The sequence below is a fragment of the Monodelphis domestica genome, chromosome X, assembly GCF_027887165.1.
Source record: "Monodelphis domestica isolate mMonDom1 chromosome X, mMonDom1.pri, whole genome shotgun sequence".
Classification (NCBI taxonomy): domain Eukaryota; kingdom Metazoa; phylum Chordata; class Mammalia; order Didelphimorphia; family Didelphidae; genus Monodelphis; species Monodelphis domestica.
The window spans coordinates 74,113,038-74,136,637 of NC_077235.1; the positions used below are offsets into that span (position 1 = coordinate 74,113,038).

At 46.3% G+C, this 23,600-nt stretch overlaps 1 protein-coding gene across 1 annotated transcript; it reads right to left on the minus strand.

The window, feature by feature from the left end:
• Window positions 1-1,568: 1,568 nt before the first annotated feature.
• On the minus strand, window positions 1,569-22,510 carry LOC103106660 (uncharacterized). The gene is made up of 8 exons (XM_007507064.2): window positions 22,492-22,510; window positions 21,439-21,553; window positions 18,037-18,213; window positions 14,633-14,812; window positions 11,252-11,431; window positions 7,886-8,065; window positions 3,443-3,600; window positions 1,569-1,788 (listed from the first exon to the last, which is right to left on the minus strand). The coding sequence occupies exons 1-8, from the start codon at window positions 22,508-22,510 to the stop codon at window positions 1,784-1,786; spliced, it is 1,014 nt and encodes a 337-aa protein (XP_007507126.1). The 3' UTR covers window positions 1,569-1,783.
• Window positions 22,511-23,600: the final 1,090 nt, after the last annotated feature.

Here is a 23,600-nt window from a genome sequence, read left to right on the forward strand (position 1 = left end):
CCTCACTTCTGCTCTCCAGGGAGCCTGGCAAGGAGGTAGATGACCACAGGACCACGATGGATTGCCAGAGCCACTGGGCTGTCTGACCCTAACTCTTCTGCCCCAGTATCCTACCTTTATAATCCTGCCCAGTCAGCATATTATGATGTAATGTCCTCATGTATGTGAACAGAGAATACTTGAATGGGGTCTTTGTGTCCTTACACTATTCATATCATGGGGTTCTCTGCATTTCCCCCTCCCCTTCCTGCTTAGTTGGCCTCAGTCATTGGCTGTATATCCCTATATACAGAAAGATTGGGAACATTTAATTTATATACCAACATATTCTCTTCATTCCTGTCTCTAGATTCTGATCAAGAGGACACTTTTGCAGACACAGAATATTTCACAGATAATAAACACACCACAAGATAACTCCTGCCCTCCTTTCCCTTCATTCCACTGCAGTTGTTCTCAGATATTCTATACCTTCATTTATTCTTTCCTCTTTCTGTTGCCCCATCAACTTCATCCATCATTCTCTCTGTTCCTATGGGTATGAATACTCCCACATTCTCCCTCTAGTCTTATGTATGTTTGTGAGGGCATCCATATTCCCTCTCCACCCCCCCCCCCACCTCTCTCATTTCTATTCTCAGCTTCCAAAATGCTTAAAACAATCGTCCTGCTCCTCTGCCTCAGATAGGCTATATGAAGGCTCCCATAGCTGTATGCTGAAAGTGTGGGTCATTCCTCCTCCATGGGAATACAGAGAGTCTGAATATACTCAGAGGAAGAGGAAGCTAGATTGAATGAGTCCCCATTAATATATTTCTTATAAAGAAGTGCTTGTGTCCTCATGTATGTGAACAGAGAATACTTGAATCATCATACATATGACACACAAGGGAGGATACTACATGTCGAGACACTGAACACGTCATTGTTCAGGGTATATGGACATATTGAAGGAATATCTGTCAAGTCAGATAGATTCATCCATTCATTGACAGGAAATCTGCATGCTCACATATGAAGAGCAAAGAAGTAGAGAAGAGAATTAAAAATAGGAATATGTGTAAGGGCAATGTATCAATATCAATGTATAGACGGGGACAGAAAATAGGGGAGGGAGGAGTCTTAGATTAAATAAGCAGAGAAGGCAGTGATCCTCATCTGTGAGATGTGTTTTAAACTTCCACCATATTTTTTCCATGAGATTTTACGTAAGAATGAATAAACTTAACGTGTTTTTCCTTTGGCTACCCTAAAAACTTTCCCTTTCTAAGTCAGACAACTGTTTCTCAAGGGTCTTCTGGAACCCCTACTATTGCCTACTCATTACAAATGGATATGTATGAAAAATTCTTTAGTAAATGATTGTATTTATGGGTACAGGAGTTGTGTGGGAGTGTCTTACTATGAGTGTCTGTGTATATGGCCCATTTTCCAACCCATCCCTTGGGCATCACTGCTTATTAACTAGAAGAGAACAGACCAGTTTGAGGGAGGGGACACTGTGCCGACTTCTTTTTGTGTGTGCATTCTCTTAGATATCTATTAACAGAATTGTTTGCTGGAATCACTTTGGGCAGGTGATGAAGTGTTTATTGCCTTCCTGGGAAAGCTGTTCCCTATACTCTGAGCCCCAATGCTACATTGAATTGGGCTCCTGCTTCTTAATTCTTGCTCTTCTTCAGTCTTTGTGGAAGCAGAGAGAGACAAGTTGAGTGAGAGGTATCCATGATCTTTGCATGTTGGGGGAGAAGCGCTCTCCCTCTGGTTGGTAGGACATCACAGACTAGTCTAAGGTGGGACAGGAAAGGGCACAATGAGCTGTGGTCAAGAGCTTGTTATTGGGAGGGCTTCCTCCTATCCCACCCTGCATCCCCCCCCACCATTCTGCCACCCAAGAAGTACCTTTTGTACAGCTGACAATCTCCCACCTCTATTCTCTGTCCCTCATCTCCAGCTTGCTTCCCACCAATGAAGTCCTGTCAATCTGCCCCCACCCTCCTCCCACTCCAAGGCTCTCTGATCCTTTGGCCAACTCTTGACCACCTCTGCCCCATTTGGACTGTGAAAGGCCCTCCTTCACACACATAGCAGTCCCCCTCCCAGAGAGAGAATTGTCTGAGGGCAGGAGAAAAGGACTTTGCCCAGCCTGCTACCTACAAGGTTCAGGAAACGTTGAAGGAGAGCCCAAATGGAGTCAGTTCTGAGTCATCCCAATTTCACAAGTGGAGAAGCCAAGGGATTGTGCTCAGGCTCATCTTGGGGCTGTCCATCCCCTTTTGACCCAAAGGCCAGGGGAGTGATTGGTCCCTCTCTTAGGCCAGGTTCCAGTCTGAAGCCTGCCAGCATCCCTAGCTCTGAGGGAAATTTCTTCAGCAGCTGTGCTGGAGTAGCTTGCAGGGAATTTGGGCCACTGGCAGGCTCCCAGGCCGTCTTTGGCCCTTTGCTGTCTGTGTGAGCCTTGGCCAAGCCCCTGCCGTACTTCTTGACTTCACAGTGTCCCTGAGGCCCCCCCAAACCCCCCGCCAGAGCCACATGTGCCCCACTCCCGCGGGGCTGTCACAGCCCCGGTGCAAGGCCAGGTCTGGAGGAACCAGTCTGGGACCTTTTCCCTGCCCTGGGAGCTGTCCCAGGTCCTCAGCTTGTGCTCCCTGCCCACAGATCTCCCAGCTCAGGCAGCTGAGGCTGGGCTGGGCTTAGGGCAGTTCCCTGCATCTGTCTCCTGTGCAGTAGCCATTCTCAGCCAGAGGGGGAGCCGTAGCCTAGCGGAGCCGAGCCCTGGCTAGGCGCCCCTCCCCCGCTCAGAGCTGATGGCCAGTGACGTCAGGGCTTGGACATTCTGCAGGGCTCCTGCGTCAACTCCCTCCCCCCTCCATCGGCCCCCAACGGGCATCACCCTCCCACCCGCGTGGCCTCAGCTCCTCTCGCGCCACCCCCACCCACGTCCGGCTCTGCCGCGTGCGCTTCCAGGCGGCTCCCCACGCACCCACTGCGGCTCATCTCCTCGCTCCCACCTTTGCTGCTGCAAGTGGCCTGGTGCGGGGCTGTTACACACTGTGGCCATCCCGGGAGCCCGGCATGGACGGAGGGAGGCACAGGCACCGTTATTGCTGCCCGGGGCCCCTCTGCTGTGTGTCCACACGTCCCTGCGTCAGCCCTTCAAAAGCCCACCCCATTGGGCCCGCTGGGTTCTGGTGCACGAGGCCTCCAACATGGCTGCTGCCCAATCTAGGGGCTTCTGGGGGGCTGTAAGGGGACCCGATAAGGAATCAGCAATCCCTAGAGAGCACGCGGGAGTGCTCAGATCTCAATAGCATGGGAATGCCGCAGAGAATTCAGAATACCATTCTTCAGGAGACCCTCCTCTCATATTCCAGTCTAGGGCTGGGCAGGGCCAATGGGGGAGCACTCATTCAGGCTCAATAAGCAAAGAAGGGAAGCTCACCGAGGAGGAGAGATGTCTGACTCTTCCACCATCGCATTCCATAGGAATGAATATTGCCAGCCTGTGTTGCCTTGGGTTGCCATGACTCTTCTGCCTCAGTCAGGCATGTGTATCTGAAAGTGCCTCTGTGGGCCGCCTTTGGGCTTCTGCCACCGTAACTGCCAATGGATGGGGATGACAACATTTTATGGAGTGATTTGGGGGAACAAGAATTTGCATGTGAGCATGGAAGGGTCTTCTCTGGGTGTGTGGCTGGCTGAGGGGCTGGGTGGGGTTTATGTGGGAGTATCCCATGCGGCACTGCAACATTTGTTGGATCCATGGTAGCAGGTTGGAAGATGTCAGGTTGGAGTGGAGACACCTTCTGCTTTGTGCTTTCTTTTAGATTCCTGTTAACTAGAGTATTTGTAGGAATAAGGGTGGGATAACTAAGAAGGGCCTTTAGCCTTCCTGGGAGGATGCTCTCTCATATCCCTGGCCCCACGTTTACAAATAACTGCACTGGACTCCTGCTTCAGGCCTCATCTTTGTCTTCAGGCTGTTGGCAACAGAGAGACAATGTTAAAGAGAGACTGGCCATGAGGATGACCTCTGCAGGTTGTAGTAGAAGCCTTCTGCCCTGCTTGGAAGAACTTCCCAGATTAGACTGTGTGGGAAATGTAGGGGTGATGAGGTCTAGAGCAGGGATTGTGATTCAACAGGCTTCCATCCCTACCCTGATTTCCCCTAGAACCCTTCTGCAGCCCAAGCAGGTTTCTTTAAACAGCTTGCAATTCCCACCTTTGTTCAGTCTGTGATCTCCACTTTCCCTGTGATTATTGAAAGCCCAGAAGCCACTCAGTCCATGTCTACCAAGTGTTTGTACGTCCCTGTCACTCTATGGTACCCCTCTTTGCCCATCTACCCCATTTTCTTAATGCCCAAGATAACTCCGTCAGCAGCTCATACTCTAGAAGAACAATTTTCTGAGACCAGAAAAATGGACCTTGTCTAGGATTCTACCTCTACATCCCAGGAAAATGTTCAGTGGGGTTCCAGAAAGTATGAGGGAGATGAGAAAATCCCTGATTTCCTAAATGAAAGAAATTCAGGGAAGGTCACATCTACCCCAGTCTGATCCAAAACCCCTTCATCAGTTGATCTCTTTTCTTCATCTGAAGACTCCCAGAAGTTCTGGCTCTATGGGGAATTTCTCCACAAAATTCTGAAGCAACCTGAGTATAAGAAGCTTGGCTTACGAGATCATTGACTAAGAACTGGGATTTTCCCCTTTCTGGTTGTACTGTAACCCAGAACAGAGCCCTGTCCTCGTCTTGGATTCACTTAGCCCTTTCTTTCAAATGAGGATTGAACCTGATTTACTCTGAGATCTCTTCCCGGCTCCAGGTCACCCAAACCTGTAAGCCCCTTCAGAGTCCTCCCATATATCACTTCCCAGTTTCTTTCAACCACGCAATCAGCCTCTACCCTTTATGACAACAACATTGCTAATAATGCTTTATGATGGTCCATCCAGGTAGTGCAGTTCATGATCTATGCCTAAAACCTCCCATAGCCCATGGGACTCCCTGGATCTTCCCTCCTGAGCCACAGGTGCCCCCCACCATGCTGCAAGGACTGTTTTACCTCATAACGGAAAGCCACAGTTTCTGGGGGGACCAGCATGGATCATTTATTTCCCATGGAGTGGATTCAGCAATCTGTCACTTGTGTTTCCAAATGACTTTTCTGACAAGTGATGCTCAGGGTAGCCTTTTGGCAAATTTCTGAACCTCTCTCCCCCTTTAGACATCCATTAGTAGCCCTGTGGACAATTAGACAAGAGGAAATGAGTCCAGATGAGTCTGACCCTTGTTTTTTAACCCTTCCTGGAAGAAATCTGTTGAGTAGTGATGCCATCGCCCACCTTGGTCAGGCAGTGGTTATACTTCCAACAACCCTACTGCAGTTTCCATGGTCTCTTAATTAGGTATCCAACTAACCTCTCTGACAGCAGTCATTACCCATCTAACTCCAATACTTCGCAGGATACATTTTCGATTCCTGCCTCCTTTCTACAAAGGGGCACTTAGGGGTTTTGCTTTTTTTAGGAGGGTGGGGGGAGATGGGGATTTCTTACTTCTGCTGCCTCAAGGAGCTTGGCAAAGAGGGAGACTGTGATGTATGGACAGATCCCCAGGGCTGTCTCTATCCCTATGCCTCTGCTGCCTCTTATAACCCGTCCTCTCTTCTGTACAGCATATTATGATATAATGGGGTCTCTGTGTCATCAGACTATTCTCATCAGGGGAATCTCTTCATCTCCACCTTCCCATTCCTGCTCTGGAGACCTCAGTGTTTGGCCGTATAATCATATATACAGAAAGATCAGGCCCATTTCATTAATATATTTATTCTCTACATTCCTGTGCCTCTGGAGTCTCTAACATATTTTATAAAGGACTATTGTGTGTATAAAAATGTAGAGAATGTATGACATTTCCTGTGTTATGAGGACAGAGAATATATTCAGATTTCCAAGTCCTCTGGCAACCCTGTCCTTAAATCAATTGATTTCCAGCACATACCTATCCTGGGTCCTTAAAAACCTCAGAAATCATCCCTTCTCCTCCTCCATATCTAGGCACTCATGAATTCTTTTTCTATGCCTATATTCTCTCTTCATTGATAGAGATTTGTCTTCCTCTGATTCTTATATGGGCTCTCTTCTCTCCTCTCTGTATACCTGAAAGGATTCTGCTTCCTCTCTCTGTGGGATGGGTTTTAGAAGACTCCTATTGGTGTCCACAGACAGTGTCTTATTCCTCATATATAGATAAAGGAGGGAATATGTGGACCACAGGAAGAGGAATCTGGATGGAATCAGCTCTCACCAAAGCGGAATTCATAGAGATAGAAGCTCCCCAAGGACTGATGTATGTGAACAAGGAGAAGAACACTTGAATAATCATATGACACTTCCCAAGGGAGAATACATTGAATTTGTGCACCACGAATACAGTAGTTTTCACAATAATTGACTCCATAGATCACACCGGGAGTCATTAATACCTAGAAAGAGCTGGTCAGTGCTGAATTCTGGACAACAAAGAATAGAGAATCCCCAATATGAATTCATAGAGAACACAGCAACACCAGAATATATGGGGGAAGAGAGAATGGCTGAGTGCTCTTTGATGTCTAAATATCCAGATAAACAGGGATCCTGCTAAGGGGATGATGTATCTTAGCCTTCTACTGACCTCTTCTTTGGGATTTTTCCAAAGGAATCAAGCTGCTCGATTCCTTTACATTTGGCCTCTTAATCTCTTCTCATAATTCAGGCAGATGTTTCTCAAAGTCCTTTTGACACTCCCCTTTAGCCTTCTCTACAAGATTCCTGAAGGATTTCAATGAAAATGCTTTTGAAATGTTAGAATTTAGGGGTACAGGAGTGAGTATATCTGGTGTGAAAACCTGCATCTATCTATGTGTCAGTGTGAATAGTTGTGTGTGTGACTCCTTCCTTTTCTCCTATCCCTTTTTGGATGGATCCTTGGTCAAACAGTAGCGGGATTTATGGAGACCCCACACACATTATTTGGGCTGGCTGAGTTTTCTGTTACGAATTTTATTCACTACAGTAATTGCTGGAGTGAGTTTTGGGCTTATTGATAAAATACTTAAAGCCCTCCTGGGGAAGTTGTCTTCATATATATTTGGTCCCATTTGTCCTTACAAATTGTTTCCCTTTCCAAACTTTTTGGAATCAGGGAGACAATGTTAGTGAAAGATGTTCTTGAGTGGATCTCTTCAAGATTGTTCAAATCCCCTCTTCCTGATTGGGATAGCCCCACAGATCTGCTCAGTGAGGATATGCAAATGGCACATTTGCCCTGATCTAGGGGCTGTTAATCCAGGCTTCATTCCACACCCGGCTTTTGTTGATCCCTATATTCCCTCTCTATAAGGTACTCATCAATGCGATCTCTAACCCATTCCTAATGTCCAAGTACTCCTTCAACAAGCTGAGAGAGCCTAGAGGAGGAATTTTCTGATATCAGCAAGATGGACCTTGCCTAAGCTTTAATTTCTAAATCCCAGGGATATGTACAAGGAGGTTCGAGAAAATAGGAGTGAGATGTGCAAATGCCTGTTTTCCTAACTGAAAGAAATTCATGAAAGGTAACTTCTCTGGAGGCTGACCCAAACCCCTTACTTGATATCTCTACTCCCCCATGACTGAAGACTCACAGAAGTCCTGGCTCTATGGGGAATTTCTCTACCTCATTCTGAGGCAACCTGTGTGCAAGACCCTTGGCTCTCAGAAGAGGTAGCTGCCAAAATGTAAGTCAGCTAGCTTGGCAGACAAAAGGATCCTGGACTGAGGACCTGCTTTTGCCCCTTTCCTTCCAGGCTGTGTAACAGCCACAGGTGTCCCCCATCCTACAGGGTCTGTCTCACCTCAGAATGGAAAAAGCTGTTGTTCCGGAGGGATGAGCAGGGATCCTTTCTTTCTTATGGGACTGGATGCAGCAGTCTGTGGCTTGTGTGTTGTGACCACTTTTCTGCCAACCAATCGTCAGAATGGCCTTTGGGCAAATTTCTGGACCCCTCTCCCCTCTCAGACATCCATTAGCAGCCCTAGGGGCACAAGCAGACAGGAGAAGATGAGTTCTGGCTTGCCGCACCCTCCCCTTTGTTAATCCCTCCAATCAGAGATGTGGTGGGCAGTGATGTCAGTGCCCACCTTAGTGAGGCAGAAGCCCTTCTCCCAACAACCCTACCCCAATCTCCATGGTCTAGCAATGGGAATCCCAGTAAGTTCTCTGACAGAAGTCAGTGCCCCTCTCACTGCAATACTCTCAGGCTCCATTTTCATTCCATCATCCCCCCTTCCTGCCTCCTTTTCCCCTCCCTCACCATCAGTGCCACAAGGGGCCCCAAAGGGACTTGTCTAGTTCAGGTGGGTGAGAGGAGATAGAAATTCCTTACTTCAGTTCTCTCCAGGGAGTCTGTCAAGGAGGGAGATGACTACAGTGAATGTGATGGATGGCCAGAGCCCCAGGGCTGTCTCTATCCCTACACCTCTGCTGCCTCTTATGACCCTGCCCCCGCCAGTCAGCATATTATGATGTAATGGGGTCTTTGTGTCATCAGACTATTCTCATCAGGGGGATCTCTGCATCTCCCCCTTCCCTGCCTGCTTGGGAGACCTCAGTGTGTGAGTGTATAACCCTATATACAGAAAGACCAGGCCCATTTCATTGATATATCTACTCTCCACATTCCTATGAGTCTGGAGTCTCTCACACAGTGTATAAAAGAACATTTGTGTGTATCGAAATGCAGAGAATGTATGACATTACCTGTGTTATGAGGACAGAGAATATATTCAGCTTTCTAAGACCTCAGGCTATCCTCTCCTTTTTCCTCTACAGCATTAATTATACTGGTTCTCTCTATTCATTTCCAGGACTTACACATCCTCTGTCCTCAGAATCCTCAGCAATCACCCTTTTCTTCCTCCTCCATGTCTCGGTACTCATAAATTCTCTCTCTCTTTCCACATATCTACATATATTCTCTCTTGATAGATAGATGGATAGACAGACAGACAGATAGATGGATGGATAGACAGACGGACAGATAGAAAGATAGAGAGATAGGCTAGTATAGCTTTATTTTCCCCTATCTGATTCATATATGGGCTCTCCTGTCTCCTCTCTGTATATCTCAACGGATTTTGCTTTTACTATCCTCCCTGGGCTGGGCTTTGGAAGACTCCTATTGGTGTCCACAGACAGTGTCTTATTCCTCATATATAGAGTAAGGAGGGAATATGTGGACCACAGGAAGAGGAATCTGGATGGAATCAGCTCTCACCAAAGCAGGATTCATATAGAGATAGAAGCTCCCCAAGGACTGATGTATGTGAACAAGGAGAAGCACACTGGAATAATCATGTGACACTTCCATACAGTGAATCTCTGCACCCCAAATACAAGAGATTTCAAAGCAATTGGCTCCATGTTTCCCACAGGGAGTCACATTAATGCCTAGAAAGGACTGGTCAGTGCTGAATTCTGCCCAACAGAGGGGTATAGAGGAGAATGACTAATATTAATCCATAAAGACAACACAGCAATTCTAGGATATATGGGGCAAGAGAGAAAGAATGAGTGCTCCTCCATGTCTCAATAACCAGATAATCAGGGATCCTGCTCAGGGGATGATGTATCTTAGCCTTCTACTGACCTCCTCTTTGGAATTTTTCCAAAGGAATCAACATGCTGAACTCCTTTGCCTTGGGCCTCTAAATCTCTCCTCCTATTCCTGAAGGATATCAATGAAAATTTTATTTAAATGATTGAATCTAGGACTATAGGAGTGTGTGTGAAGGTGATGTGAAAGCCTGTATGTACCTATCTCTCTGTCAGTGTGAATATTTGTGTGTATGTCTTCTGCCTTCTCCCCCCATCCCTTTTTGGAGGGATCCTTAGGCAGACAGTAGAGGGATATATATATATAGACCCCACAACCATTTTTTGGGTTGGGTTCTCCTTTAAAATTTTTATTTAATTGCGGGAGTTTGGGGATTTTTGATGAAATACTTAAAATTAAAAAGCTCTCCTGGGCACATATTCCTGGTCCCATTTGCCCTTACAGATTGGACTGGGTACTGCTTCTGCCCTCATCTTTCCCTCTTCAACCTTTTTGGTATCAGGGGGACAATGTTAGTGAGAGATGTGCTTGAGCTGATCTCTTCCAGATGGAGCAAATCCCCTCTTTCTGTTTGAGATAGTCCATAAGACCAGCTCAATGAGGCCTTAGAAGAGGCCCCATTTGCCCTGATCTAGGGGCTCTTAATTCAGACTTCCTTCCCCACCCTGTTTTCCCCAAGAATCCTTCTATAGCACAAGGAGGTCCTTCCCTTTAAACAACTCACAATTCCCACCTTTATTGAGTTCATGTTCTTAGCTATCCATGTGATTATTGAAAGCCCAAATGGCACTCAACCCATGTCTACACCAATCCTTTCTTAACTCCCATTTGCTCCATGGTACCCATTCTTACCCATCTCTATGCTATTCCTATTGCCCAAGTACTCCTTCAACAAGGTGAGACTCCAGAGGAGGAATTCTCTGAGATAAGCAAGGTGGACCTTGCCTAAGCTTTAACCTCTAAATCCCAGGGAAATGTTCAAGGAGGTTCCAGAAAAGAGGAGTGGGATGTGCAAATCCCTGTTTTCCTAACTGATAGAAATTCAGGGAAGTTCACTTCTCCAGAGGCTGATCCGAACCCTCTTCTTCTCCTCATTGACTGTAGACTCACAGGAGTCCTGGCTCTATGGCAAATTCCTCCACCTCATGCTGAGGCAACCTGAGTGCAAGACGCTTGGCTCTCAGAAGAGGTAGCTGCCAAAATGTAAGTCAGCTAGCTTGGCAGACAAAAGGATCCTGGACTAAGGACCTGCTTTTGCCCCTTCCCTTCCTGGCTGTGTAACCTAGACCAAAATCCTCCCCCCTCTTGTTCACTTCATTTAGCCCTTCCTGTCAAAAGACTAGGTTGGAGAAGATGACCTCTGAGATCTCTTTCATTCTCCATCATACAAGCCCCTTCAGACTCGTCTGCTACATCTTCCTGCAACTCACTTCACCAAGTCAAAGAGCCTCCTATGTCAGTGACAAAAGCACTACCACTCTAATGCTTTTTGATGGTCCAGCTGCCATTCAGCTAATTCTGACTAAAGCCTCCCATAGGCCAAGGTTCTCCCTGGACCTTCCTCCAGAGCCACAGGTGTCCCCCATTCTACAGGATCTGTCTCACCTCAGAATGGAAAAAGCTGTTGTTCTGTAGGGATGAGCCGGGATCCTTTCTTTCTTTTGGGACTGGATGCAGCAGTCTGTGGCTTGTGTGTTGTGACCACTTTTCTGCCAACCGATCCTCAGAATGGCCTTTGGGCAAATTTCTGGACCCCTCTTCCCTCTCAGACATCCATTAGCAGCCCTAGGGGCACAAGCAGACAGGAGAAGATGAGTTCTGGCTTGCCAGACCCTCCCCTTTGTTAATCCCTCCAATCAGAGATGTGGTGGGCAGTGATGTCAGTGCCCACATTGGTGAGGCAGAAGCCCTTCTCCCAACAACCCCACCCCAATCTCCATGGTCTAGCAATGGGAATCCCAGTAAGTTCTCTGACAGAAGTCAGTGCCCCTCTCACTCCAATACTCTCAGGCTCCATTTTTATTCCATCATCCCCACTTCCTGCCTCCTCCTTTTCCCCTCCCTCACCATCAGTGCCACAAGGGGCCCCAAAGGGACTGGTCTAGTTCAGGCGGGTGAGAGGAGATAGAAATTCCTTACTTCAGTTCTCTCCAGGGAGTCTGTCAAGGAGGGAGATGACTACAGTGACTGTGATGGATGGCCAGAGCCCCAGGGCTGTCTCTATCCCTACACCTCTGCTGCCTCTTATGACCCTGCCCCCTCCAGTCAGCATATTATGATGTAATGGGGTCTTTGTGTCATCAGACTATTCTCATCAGGGGGATCTATTCATCTTTCCCTTCCCTGCCTGCTTGGGAGACCTCAGTGTGTGAGTGTATAACCCTATATACAGAACGAGCAGGCCCATTTCATTGATATATCTACTCTCCACATTCCTATGAGTCTGGAGTCTCTCACACAGTGTATAAAAGAACATTTGTGTGTATCAAAATGCAGAGAATGTATGACATTACCTGTGTTATGAGGACAGAGAATATATTCAGCTTTCTAAGACCTCAGGCTATCCTCTCCTTTTTCCTCTACAGCATTAATTATACTGGTTCTCTCTATTCATTTCCAGGACTTACACATCCTCTGTCCTCAGAATCCTCAGCAATCACCCTTTTCTTCCTCCTCCATGTCTCGGTACTCATAAATTCTCTCTCTCTTCCCATATATCTACATATATTCTCTCTTGATAGATAGATGGATAGACAGACAGACAGACAGATAGATGGATGAATAGACAGACGGACAGATAGAAAGATAGAGAGATAGGCTAGTATAGCTTTATTTTCCCCTATCTGATTCATATATGGGCTCTCCTGTCTCCTCTCTGTATATCTCAACGGATTTTGCTTTTACTATCCTCCCTGGGCTGGGCTTTGGAAGACTCCTATTGGTGTCCACAGACAGTGTCTTATTCCTCATATATAGAGTAAGGAGGGAATATGTGGACCACAGGAAGAGGAATCTGGATGGAATCAGCTCTCACCAAAGCAGGATTCATATAGAGATAGAAGCTCCCCAAGGACTGATGTATGTGAACAAGGAGAAGCACACTGGAATAATCATGTGACTCTTCCATACAGTGAATCTCTGCACCCCAAATACAGGAGATTTCAAAGCAGTTGGCTCCATATTTCCCACAGGGAGTCACATTAATGCCTAGAAAGGACTGGTCAGTGCTGCATTCTGCCCAACAGAGGGGTATAGAGGAGAATGACTAATATTAATCCATAAAAACAACACAGCAATACTAGAATATATGGGGCAAGAGAGAAAGAATGAGTGCTCCTCCATGTCTAAATAACCAGATAATCAGGGATCCTGCTCAGGGGATGATGTATCTGTATCTTAGCCTTCTACTGACCTCCTCTTTGGAATTTTTCCAAAGGAATCAACATGCTCAACTCCTTTGCCTTGGGCCTCTAAATCTCTCCTCCTATTCCTGAAGGATATCAATGAATATTTTATTTAAATGATTGAATCTAGGACTATAGGAGTGTGTGGGAACGTGATGTAAAAGCCTGTATGTACCTATCTCTCTGTCAGTGTGAATATTTGTGTGTATGTCTTCTGCCTACTCTCCCATCCCTTTTTGGAGGGATCCTTAGGCAGACAGTAGAGGGATATATATATATATAGAACCCACAACCATTTTTTGGGTTGGGTTCTCCTTTAAAATTTTTATTTAATTGTGGGAGTTTGGGGATTTTTGATGAAATACTTAAAATTAAAAAGCTCTCCCGGGCACATATTCCTGGTCCCATTTGCCCTTACAGATTGGACTGGGTACTGCTTCTGCCCTCATCTTTCCCTCTTCAATCTTTTTGGTATCAGGGAGACAATGTTTGTGAGAGATGTGCTTGAGCTGATCTGTTCCAGATGGAGCAAATCCCCTCTTTCTGTTTGAGATAGTCCATAAGACCAGCTCAATGAGGCCTTAGAAGTGGCCCCATTTGTCCTGATCTAGGGGCTGTTAATTCAGAGTTCCTTCCCCACCCTGTTTTCCCCAAGAATCCTTCTATAGCACAAGGAGGTCCTTCCCTTTAAACAACTCACAATTCCCACCTTCACTGAGTTCATGTTCTTCGCTATCCATGTGATTATTGAAAGCCCAAGTGGCACTCAACCCATGTCTACACCAAGCCTTTCTTAACTCACATTTGCTCCATGGTGCCCATTCTTACCCATCTCTATGCTATTCCTATTGCCCAAGTACTCCCTTCAACAAGCTGAGACTCCAGAGGAGGAATTCTCTGAGATCAGCAAGGTGGACCTTGCCTAAGCTTTAACCTCTAAATCCCAGGGAAATGTTCAAGGAGGTTCCAGAAAATAGGAGTGGGATGTGCAAATCCCTGTTTTCCTAACTGAAAGAAATTCAGGGAAGGTCACTTCTCCAGAGGCTGATCCAAACCCTCTTCTTCTCCTCATTGACTGTAGATTCACAGGAGTCCTGGCTCTATGGGGAATGTCTCCACCTCATGCTGAGGCAACCTGAGTGCAAGACGCTTGGCTCTCAGAAGAGGTAGCTGCCAAAATGTAAGTCAGCTAGCTTGGCAGACAAAAGGATCCTGGACTCAGGACCTGCTTTTGCCCCTTCACTTCCTGGCTGTGTAACCTAGACCAAACTCCTCCCCCCTCTTGTTCACTTCACTTAGCCCTTCCTGTCAAAAGACTAGGTTGGAGAAGATGACCTCTGAGATCTCTTCCATTCTCCATCATAGATGCCCCTTCAGACTCCTCTCCTACATCCCCCTGCAACTCACTTTACCAAGTCAAACAGCCTCCTATCTTAGTGACAAAAGCACCACCACTCTAATGCTTTTTGATGGTCCAGCTGCCATTCAGCTAATTCTGACTAAAGCCTCCCATAGGCCAAGGGTCTCCCTGGACCTTCCTCCAGAGCCACAGGTGTCCCCCATCCTACAGGATCTGTCTCACCTCAGAATGGAAAAAGCTGTTGTTCCGGAGGGATGAGCAGGGATCCTTTCTTTCTTTTGGGACTGGATGCAGCAGTCTGTGGCTTGTGTGTTGTGACCACTTTTCTGCCAACCGATCCTCAGAATGGGCTTTGGGCAAATTTCTGGACCCCTCTTCCCTCTCAGACATCCATTAGCAGCCCTAGGGGCACAAGCAGACAGGAGAAGATGAGTTCTGGCTTGCCAGACCCTCCCCTTTGTTAATCCCTCCAATCAGAGATGTGGTGGGCAGTGATGTCAGTGCCCACCTTGGTGAGGCAGAAGCCCTTCTCCCAACAACCCTACCCCAATCTCCATGGTCTAGCAATGGGAATCCCAGTAAGTTCTCTGACAGAAGTCAGTGCCCCTCTCACTCCAATACTCTCAGGCTCCATTTTCATTCCATCATCCCCCCTTCCTGCCTCCTCCTTTTCCCCTCCCTCACCATCAGTGCCACAAGGGGCCCCAAAGGGACTGGTCTAGTTCAGGTGGGTGAGAGGAGATAGAAATTCCTTACTGCAGTTCTCTCTAGGGAGTATGTCAAGGAGGGAGATGACTACAGTGACTGTGATGGATGGCCAGAGCCCCAGGGCTGTCTCTATCCCTACACCTCTGCTGCCTCTTATGACCCTGCCCCCTCCAGTCAGCATATTATGATGTAATGGGGTCTTTGTGTCATCAGACTATTCTCATCAGGGGGATCTCTGCATCTCCCCCTTCCCTGCCTGCTTGGGAGACCTCAATGTGTGAGTGCATAACCGTATATACAGAAAGACCAGGCCCATTTCATTGATATATCTACTCTCCACATTCCTATGAGTCTGGAGTCTCTCACACAGTGTATAAAAGAACATTTGTGTGTATCAAAATGCAGAGAATGTATGACATTACCTGAGTTATGAGGACAGAGAATATATTCAGCTTTCTAAGACCTCAGGCTATCCCCTCCTTTTTCCTCTACAGCATTAATTATACTGGTTCTCTCTATTCATTTTCAGGACTTACACATCCTCTGTCCTCAGAATCCTCAGCAATCACCCTTTTCTTCCTCCTCCATGTCTCGGTACTCATAAATTCTCTCTCTCTTCCCATATATCTACATATATTCTCACTTAATAGATAGATGGATAGACAGACAGACAGATAGGTAGATGGATGGATAGACAGACAGACAGATAGAAAGATAAGATGGACAGACAGACAGACAGATAGAAAGATAGAGAGATAGGCTAGTATAGCTTTATTTTCCCCTATCTGATTCATATATGGGCTCTCCTGTCTCCTGTCTCCTCTCTGTACATCTCAACGGATTTTGCTTTTACTCTCCTCCCTGGGATGGACTTTGGAAGACTCCTATTGGTGTCCACAGACAGTGTCTGATTCCTCATATATAGAGTAAGGAGGGAATATGTGGACCACAGGAAGAGGAATCTGGATGGAATCAGCTCTCACCAAAGCAGGATTCATACAGAGATAGAAGCTCCCCAAGGACTGATGTATGTGAACAAGGAGAAGCACAGTGGAATAATCATGTGACTCTTCCATACAGTGAATCTCTGCTCCCCAAATACAAGAGATTTCAACGCAATTGGCTCCATGTTTCCCACAGGGAGTCACATTAATGCCTAGAAAGGACTGGTCAGTGCTGAATTCTGCCCAACAGAGGGGTATAGAGGAGAATGACTAATATTATTCCATATAGACAACACAGCAATACTAGAATATATGGGGCAAGAGAGAAAGAATGAGTGCTCCTCCATGTCTCAATAACCAGATAATCAGGGATCCTGCTCAGGGGATGATGTATCTTAGCCTTCTACTGACCTCCTCTTTGGAATTTTTCCAAAGGAATCAACATGCTCAACTTCCTTTGCCTTGGGCCTCTAAATCTCTCCTCCTATTGCTGAAGGATATCAATGAAAATTTTATGTAAATGATTGAATCTAGGACTATAGGAGTGTGTGTGAAGGTGATGTGAAAGCCTGTATGTACCTATCTCTCTGTCAGTGTGAATATTTGTGTGTATGTCTTCTGCCTTCTCTCCCATCCCTTTTTGGAGGGATCCTTAGGCAGACAGTAGAGGGATATATATAGACCCCACAACCATTTTTTGGGTTGGGTTCTCCTTTAAAATTTTTATTTAATTGCGGGAGTTTGGGGTGTTTATGAAATACTTAAAATTAAGAAGCTCTCCTGGGCACATATTCCTGGTCCCATTTGCCCTTACAGATTGGACTGGGTACTGCTTCTGCCCTCATCTTTCCCCCTTCAACCTTTTTGTTATCAGGGAGACAATGTTAGTGAGAGATGTGCTTGAGCTGATCTCTTTCAGATGGAGCAAATCCCCTCTTTCTGTTTGAGATAGTCCATAAGACCAGCTCAATGAGTCCTTAGAAGTGGCCCCATTTGCCCTGATCTAGGGGCTGTTAATTCAGACTTCCTTCCCCACCCTGTTTTCCCCAAGGATCCTTCTATAGCACAAGGAGGTCCATCCCTTTAAACAACTCACAATTCCCAACTTAATTGAGTTCATGTTTTTCCCTATCCATGTGATTATTGAAAGCCCAAATGGCACTCAACCCATGTCTACACCAAGCATTTCTTAACTCCCATTTGCTCCATGGTACCCATTCTTACCCATCTCTATGCTATTCCTATTGCCCAAGTACTCCTTCAACAAGCTGAGACTCCAGAGGAGGAATTCTCTGAGATCAGCAAGGTGGACCTTGCCTAAGCTTTAACCTCTAAATCCCAGGGAAATGTTCATGGAGGTTCCAGAAAAGAGGAGTGGGATGTGCAAATCCCTGTTTTCCTAACTGATAGAAATTCAGGGAAGGTCACTTCTCCAGAGGCTGATCACCCTCTTCTTCTCCTCATTGACTGTAGACTCACAAGAGTCCTGGCTCTGTGGGGATTGTCTCCATCTCATTCTGAGGCAACCTCTGTGCAAGACGCTTGGCTCTCAGAAGAGGTAGCTGCCAAAATGTAAGTCAGCTAGCTTGGCAGACAAAAGGATTCTGGACTCAGGATCTGCTTTTGCCCCTTCCCTTCCTGGCTGTGTAACCTAGACCAAACTCCTCCCCCCTCTTGTTCACTTGACTTAGCCCTTCCGGTCAAAAGATTAGGTTGGAGAAGATGACCTCGGAGATCTCTTCCATTCTCCATCATACAAGCCCCTTCAGACTCCTCTCCTACACCCCCCTGCAGCTCACTTTACCAAGTCAAACAGCCTCCTACCTCAGTGACAAAAGAACTACCACTCCAATGCTTTTTGATGGTCCAGCTGCCATCCAGCTAATTCTGACTAAAGCCTCCCATAGGCCAAGGGTCTCCCTGGACCTTCCTCCAGAGCCACAGTTGTCCCCCATCCGACAGGGTCTGTCTCACCTCAAATGGAAAGCTGTTGTTCTGTAGGGATGAGCAGGGATCCTTTCTTTCTTTTGGGACTGGATGCAGCAGTCTGTGGCTTGTGTGTTGTGACCACTTTTCTGCCAACCGATCCTCAGAATGGGCTTTGGGCAAATTTCTGGACCCCTCTCCCCTCTCAGACATCCATTAGCAGCCCTAAGGTGATAATCAGATGAGAGAAGATGAGTTCTGGCTTGCCACACCCTCCCCTTTGTTAATCCCTCCAATCAGAGATGTGGTGGGCAGTGATGTCAGTGCCCACCTTGGTGAGGCAGAAGCCCTTCTCCCAACAACCCTACCCAAATCTCCATGGTCTAGCAATGGGAATCCCAGTAAGTTCTCTGACAGAAGTCAGTGCGCCTCTCACTCCAATACTCTCAGGCTCCATTTTCATTCCATCATCCCCCCTTCCTGACTCCTCCTTTTCCCCTCCCTCACCATCAGTGCCACAAGGGGCCCCAAAGGGACTGGTCTAGTTCAGGTGGGTGAGAGGAGATAGAAATTCCTTACTTCAGTTCTCTCCAGGGAGTCTGTCAAGGAGGGAGATGACTACAGTGACTGTGATGGATGGCCAGAGCCCCAGGGCTGTCTCTATCCCTACACCTCTATTGCCTCTTATGACCCTGCCCCCTCCAGTCAGCATATTATGATGTAATGGGGTCTTTGTGTCATCAGACTATTCTCATCAGGGGGATCTCCTCATCTCCCCCTTCCCTGCCTGCTTGGGAGACCTCAATGTGTGAGTGCATAACCCTATATACAGAGAGACCAGGCCCATTTCATTGATATATCTACTCTCCACATTCCTCTGAGTCTGGAGTCTCTCACACAGTGTATAAAAGAACATTTGTGTGTATCGAAATGCAGAGAATGTATGACATAACCTGTGTTATGAGGACAGAGAATATATTCAGCTTTCTAAGACCTCAGGCTATCCCCTCCTTTTTCCTCTACAGCATTAATTATACTGGTTCTCTCTATTCATTTCCAGGACTTACACATCCTCTGTCCTCAGAATCCTCAGCAATCACCCTTTTCCTCCTCCTCCATGTCTCCGTACTCATCAATTCTCTCTCTCTTCCCATATATCTACATATATTCTCTCTTGATAGATAGATGGATAGACAGACAGATAGGTAGATGGATGGATAGACCGACAGACAGATAGAAAGATAAAATGGACAGACAGACTGACAGATAGAAAGATAGAGAGATAGGCTAGTATAGCTTTACTTTCCTCTATCTGATTTATATATGGGCTCTCCTCTCTCCTGTCTCCTCTCTGAATATATGAAAGTATTTTCCTTTTACTATCCTCCCTGGGATGGACTTTGGAAGACTCCTATTGGTGTCCACAGACAGTGTCTTATTCCTCATATATAGAGTAAGGAGGGAATAGGTGGACCACAGCAAGAGGAATCTGGATGGAATCAGCTCTCACCAAAGCAGGATTCATATAGAGATAGAAGCTCCCCAAGGACTGATGTATGTGACCAAGGAGAAGCACACTGGAATAATCATGTGACACTTCCCTACAGTGAATCTCTGCACCCCAAATACAAGAGATTTCAACGCAATTGGCTCCATGTTTCCCACAGGGAGTTACATTAATGCCTAGATAGGACTGGTCAGTGCTGAATTCTGCCTAGCAGAGGGGTATAGAGGAGAATGACTGATATTAATCCATAAAGACAACACAGTAATACTAGAATATATGGTGCAAGAGAGAAAGAATGAGTGCTCCTCCATGTCTAAATAACCAGATCAGGGATCCTGCTCAGGGGATGATGTATCTTAGCCTTCTACTGACCTCCTCTTTGGAATTTTTCCAAAGGAATCAACATGCTCAACTCCTTTGCCTTGGGCCTCTAAATCTCTCCTCCTATTGCTGAAGGATATCAATGAAAATTTTATGTAAATGATTGAATCTAGGACTATAGGAGTGTGTGTGAAGGTGATGTGAAAGCCTGTATGTACCTATCTCTCTGTCAGTGTGAATATTTGTGTGTATGTCTTCTGCCTTCTCTCCCAACCCTTTTTGGAGGGATCCTTAGGCAGACAGTAGAGGGATATATATATATAGACCCCACAACCATTTTTTGGGTTGGGTTCTCCTTTAAAATTTTTATTTAATTGCGGGAGTTTGGGGATTTTTGATGAAATACTTAAAATTAAGAAGCTCTCCTGGGCACATATTCCTGGTCCCATTTGCCCTTACAGATTGGACTGGGTACTGCTTCTGCCCTCATCTTTCCCCCTTCAACCTTTTTGTTATCAGGGAGACAATGTTAGTGAGAGATGTGCTTGAGCTGATCTCTTTCAGATGGAGCAAATCCCCCCTTTCTGTTTGAGATAGTCCATAAGACAAGCTCAATGAGGCCTTAGAAGTGGCCCCATTTGCCCTGATCTAGGGGCTGTTAATTCAGACTTCCTTCCCCACCCTGTTTTCCCCAAGGATCCTTCTATAGCACAAGGAGGTCCATCCCTTTAAACAACTCACAATTCCCAACTTCATTGAGTTTATGTTTTTCCCTATCCATCTGATTATTGAAAGCCCAAGTGGCACTCAACCCATGTCTACACCAAGCCTTTCTTAACTCCCATTTCCTCAGTGGTACCCATTCTTACCCATCTCTATGCTATTCCTATTGCCCAAGTACTCCTTCAACAAGCTGAGACTCCAGGGGAGGAATTCTCTGAGATCAGCAAGGTGGATGTTGCCTAAGCTTTAGCCTCTAAATCCCAGGGAAATGTTCATGGAGGTTCCAGAAAAGAGGAGTGGGATGTGCAAATCCCTGTTTTCCTAACTGATAGAAATTCAGGGAAGGTCACTTCTCCAGAGGCTGATCCAAACCCTCTTCTTCTCCTCATTGACTGTAGACTCACAGAAGTCCTGGCTCTATGGGGATTGTCTCCATCTCATTCTGAGGCAACCTGTGTGCAAGACGCTTGGCTCTCAGAAGAGGTAGCTGCCAAAATGTAAGTCAGCTAGCTTGGCAGACAAAAGGATCCTGGACTCAGGATCTGCTTTTGCCCCTTCCCTTCCTGGCTGTGTAACCTAGACCAAAGTCCTCCCCCCTCTTGTTCACTTGACTTAGCCCTTCCGGTCAAAAGATTAGGTTGGAGAAGATGACCTCGGAGATCTCTTCCATTCTCCATCATACAAGCCCCTTCAGACTCCTCTCCTACACCACCCTGCAGCTCACTTTACCAAGTCAAACAGCCTCCTACCTCAGTGACAAAAGAACTACCACTCCAATGCTTTTTGATGGTCCAGCTGCCATCCTGGTTATTCTGACTAAAGCCTCCCATAGGCCAAGGGTCTCCCTGGACCTTCCTCCAGAGCCACAGGTGTCCCCCATCCTACAGGGTCTGTCTCACCTCAGAAAGGAAAGCCGTTGTTCTGTAGGGATGAGCAGGGATCTTTTCTTTCTTTTGGGACTGGATGCAGCAGTCTGTGGCTTGTGTGTTGTGACCACTTTTCTGCCAACCGATCCTCAGAATGGCCTTTGGGCAAATTTCTGGACCCCTCTCCCCTCTCAGACATCCATTAGCAGCCCTAGGGGCACAAGCAGACAGGAGAAGATGAGTTCTGGCCTGCCAGACCCTCCCCTTTGTTAATCCCTCCAATCAGAGATGTGGTGGGCAGTGATATCAGTGCCCAACTTGGTGAGGCAGAAGCCCTTCTCCCTACAACCCTACCCCAATCTCCATGGTCTAGCAATGGGAATCCCAGTAAGTTCTCTGACAGAAGTCAGTGCGCCTCTCACTCCAATACTCTCAGGCTCCATTTTCATTCCATCATCCCCCCTTCCTGCCTCCTCCTTTTCCCCTCCCTCACCATCAGTGCCACAAGGGGCCCCAAAGGGACTGGTCTAGTTCAGGTGGGTGAGAGGAGATAGAAATTCCTTACTTCAGTTCTCTCCAGGGAGTCTGTCAAGGAGGGAGATGACTACAGTGACTGTGATGGATGGCCAGAGCCCCAGGGCTGTCTCTATCCCTACACCTCTGCTTCCTCTTATGACCCTGCCCCCTCCAGTCAGCATATTATGATGTAATGGGGTCTTTGTGTCATCAGACTATTCTCATCAGGGGGATCTCTGCATCTCCCCCTTCCCTGCCTGCTTGGGAGACATCAATGTGTGAGTGTATAACCCTATATACAGAGAGACCAGGCCCATTTCATTGATATATCTACTCTCCACATTCCTATGACTCTGGAGTCTCTCACACAGTGTATAAAAGAACATTTGTGTGTATCGAAATGCAGAGAATGTATGACATTACCTGTGTTATGAGGACAGAGAATATATTCAGCTTTCTAAGACCTCAGGCTATCCCCTCCTTTTTCCTCTACAGCATTAATCATACTGGTTCTCTCTATTCATTTCCAGGACTTACACATCCTCTGTCCTCAGAACCCTCAGCAATCACCCTTTTCCTCCTCCTCCATGTCTCGGTACTCATAAATTCTCTCTCTCTTCCCATATATCTACATATATTCTCTCTTGATAGATAGATGGATAGACAGACAGACAGATAGGTAGATGGATGGATAGACAGACAGACAGATAGAAAGATAAAATGGACAGACAGACTGACAGATAGAAAGATAGAGAGATAGGCTAGTATAGCTTTACTTTCCTCTATCTTATTTATATATGGGCTCTCCTGTGTCCTGTCTCCTCTCTGTATATCTGAAAGGATTTTGCTTTTACTCTCCTGCCTGGGATGGACTTTGGAAGACTCCTATTGGTGTCCACAGACAGTGTCTTATTCCTCATATATAGAGTAAGGAGGGAATAGGTGGACCACAGCAAGAGGAATCTGGATGGAATCAGCTCTCACCAAAGCAGGATTCATATAGAGATAGAAGCTCCCCAAGGACTGATGTATGTGAACAAGGAGAAGCACACTGGAATAATCATGTGACACTTCCCTACAGTGAATCTCTGCACCCCAAATACAAGAGATTTCAACGCAATTGGCTCCATATTTCCCACAGGGAGTTACATTAATGCCTAGAAAGGACTGGTCAGTGCTGAATTCTGCCCAACAGAGGGGTATAGAGGAGAATGACTAATATTAATCCATAAAGACAACACAGCAATACTAGAATATATGGGGCAAGAGAGAAAGAATGAGTGCTCCTCCATGTCTCAATAACCAGATAATCAGGGATCCTGCTCAGGGGATGATGTATCTTAGCCTTCTACTGACCTCCTCTTTGGAATTTTCCCAAAGGAATCAACATGCTCAACTCCCTTGCCTTGGGCCTCTAAATCTCTCCTCCTATTCCTGAAGGATATCAATGAAAATTTTATGTAAATGATTGAATCTAGGACTATAGGAGTGTGTGTGAACGTGATGTGAAAGCATGTATGTACCTATCTCTCTGTCAGTGTGATTATTTTTGTGTATGTCTTCTGCCTTGTCTCCCATCCCTTTTTGGAGGGATCCTTAGGCAGACAGTAGAGGGATATATATAGACCCCACAACCATTTTTTGGGTTGGGTTCTCCTTTAAAATTTTTATTTAATTGC

Excerpts from the sequence above, each read along its gene's own strand:
- LOC103106660 (XM_007507064.2), bottom strand. Across the intron at positions 11,432-14,632 it reads ACAGCTTTTTCCATTCTGAG|GGCTGCTAATGGATGTCTGA; the intron begins GTGAGACAGATC and ends TTGTGCCCCTAG. Across the intron at positions 3,601-7,885 it reads ACAGCTTTTTCCATTCTGAG|TTACGGTGGCAGAAGCCCAA; the intron begins GTGAGACAGACC and ends ATCCATTGGCAG.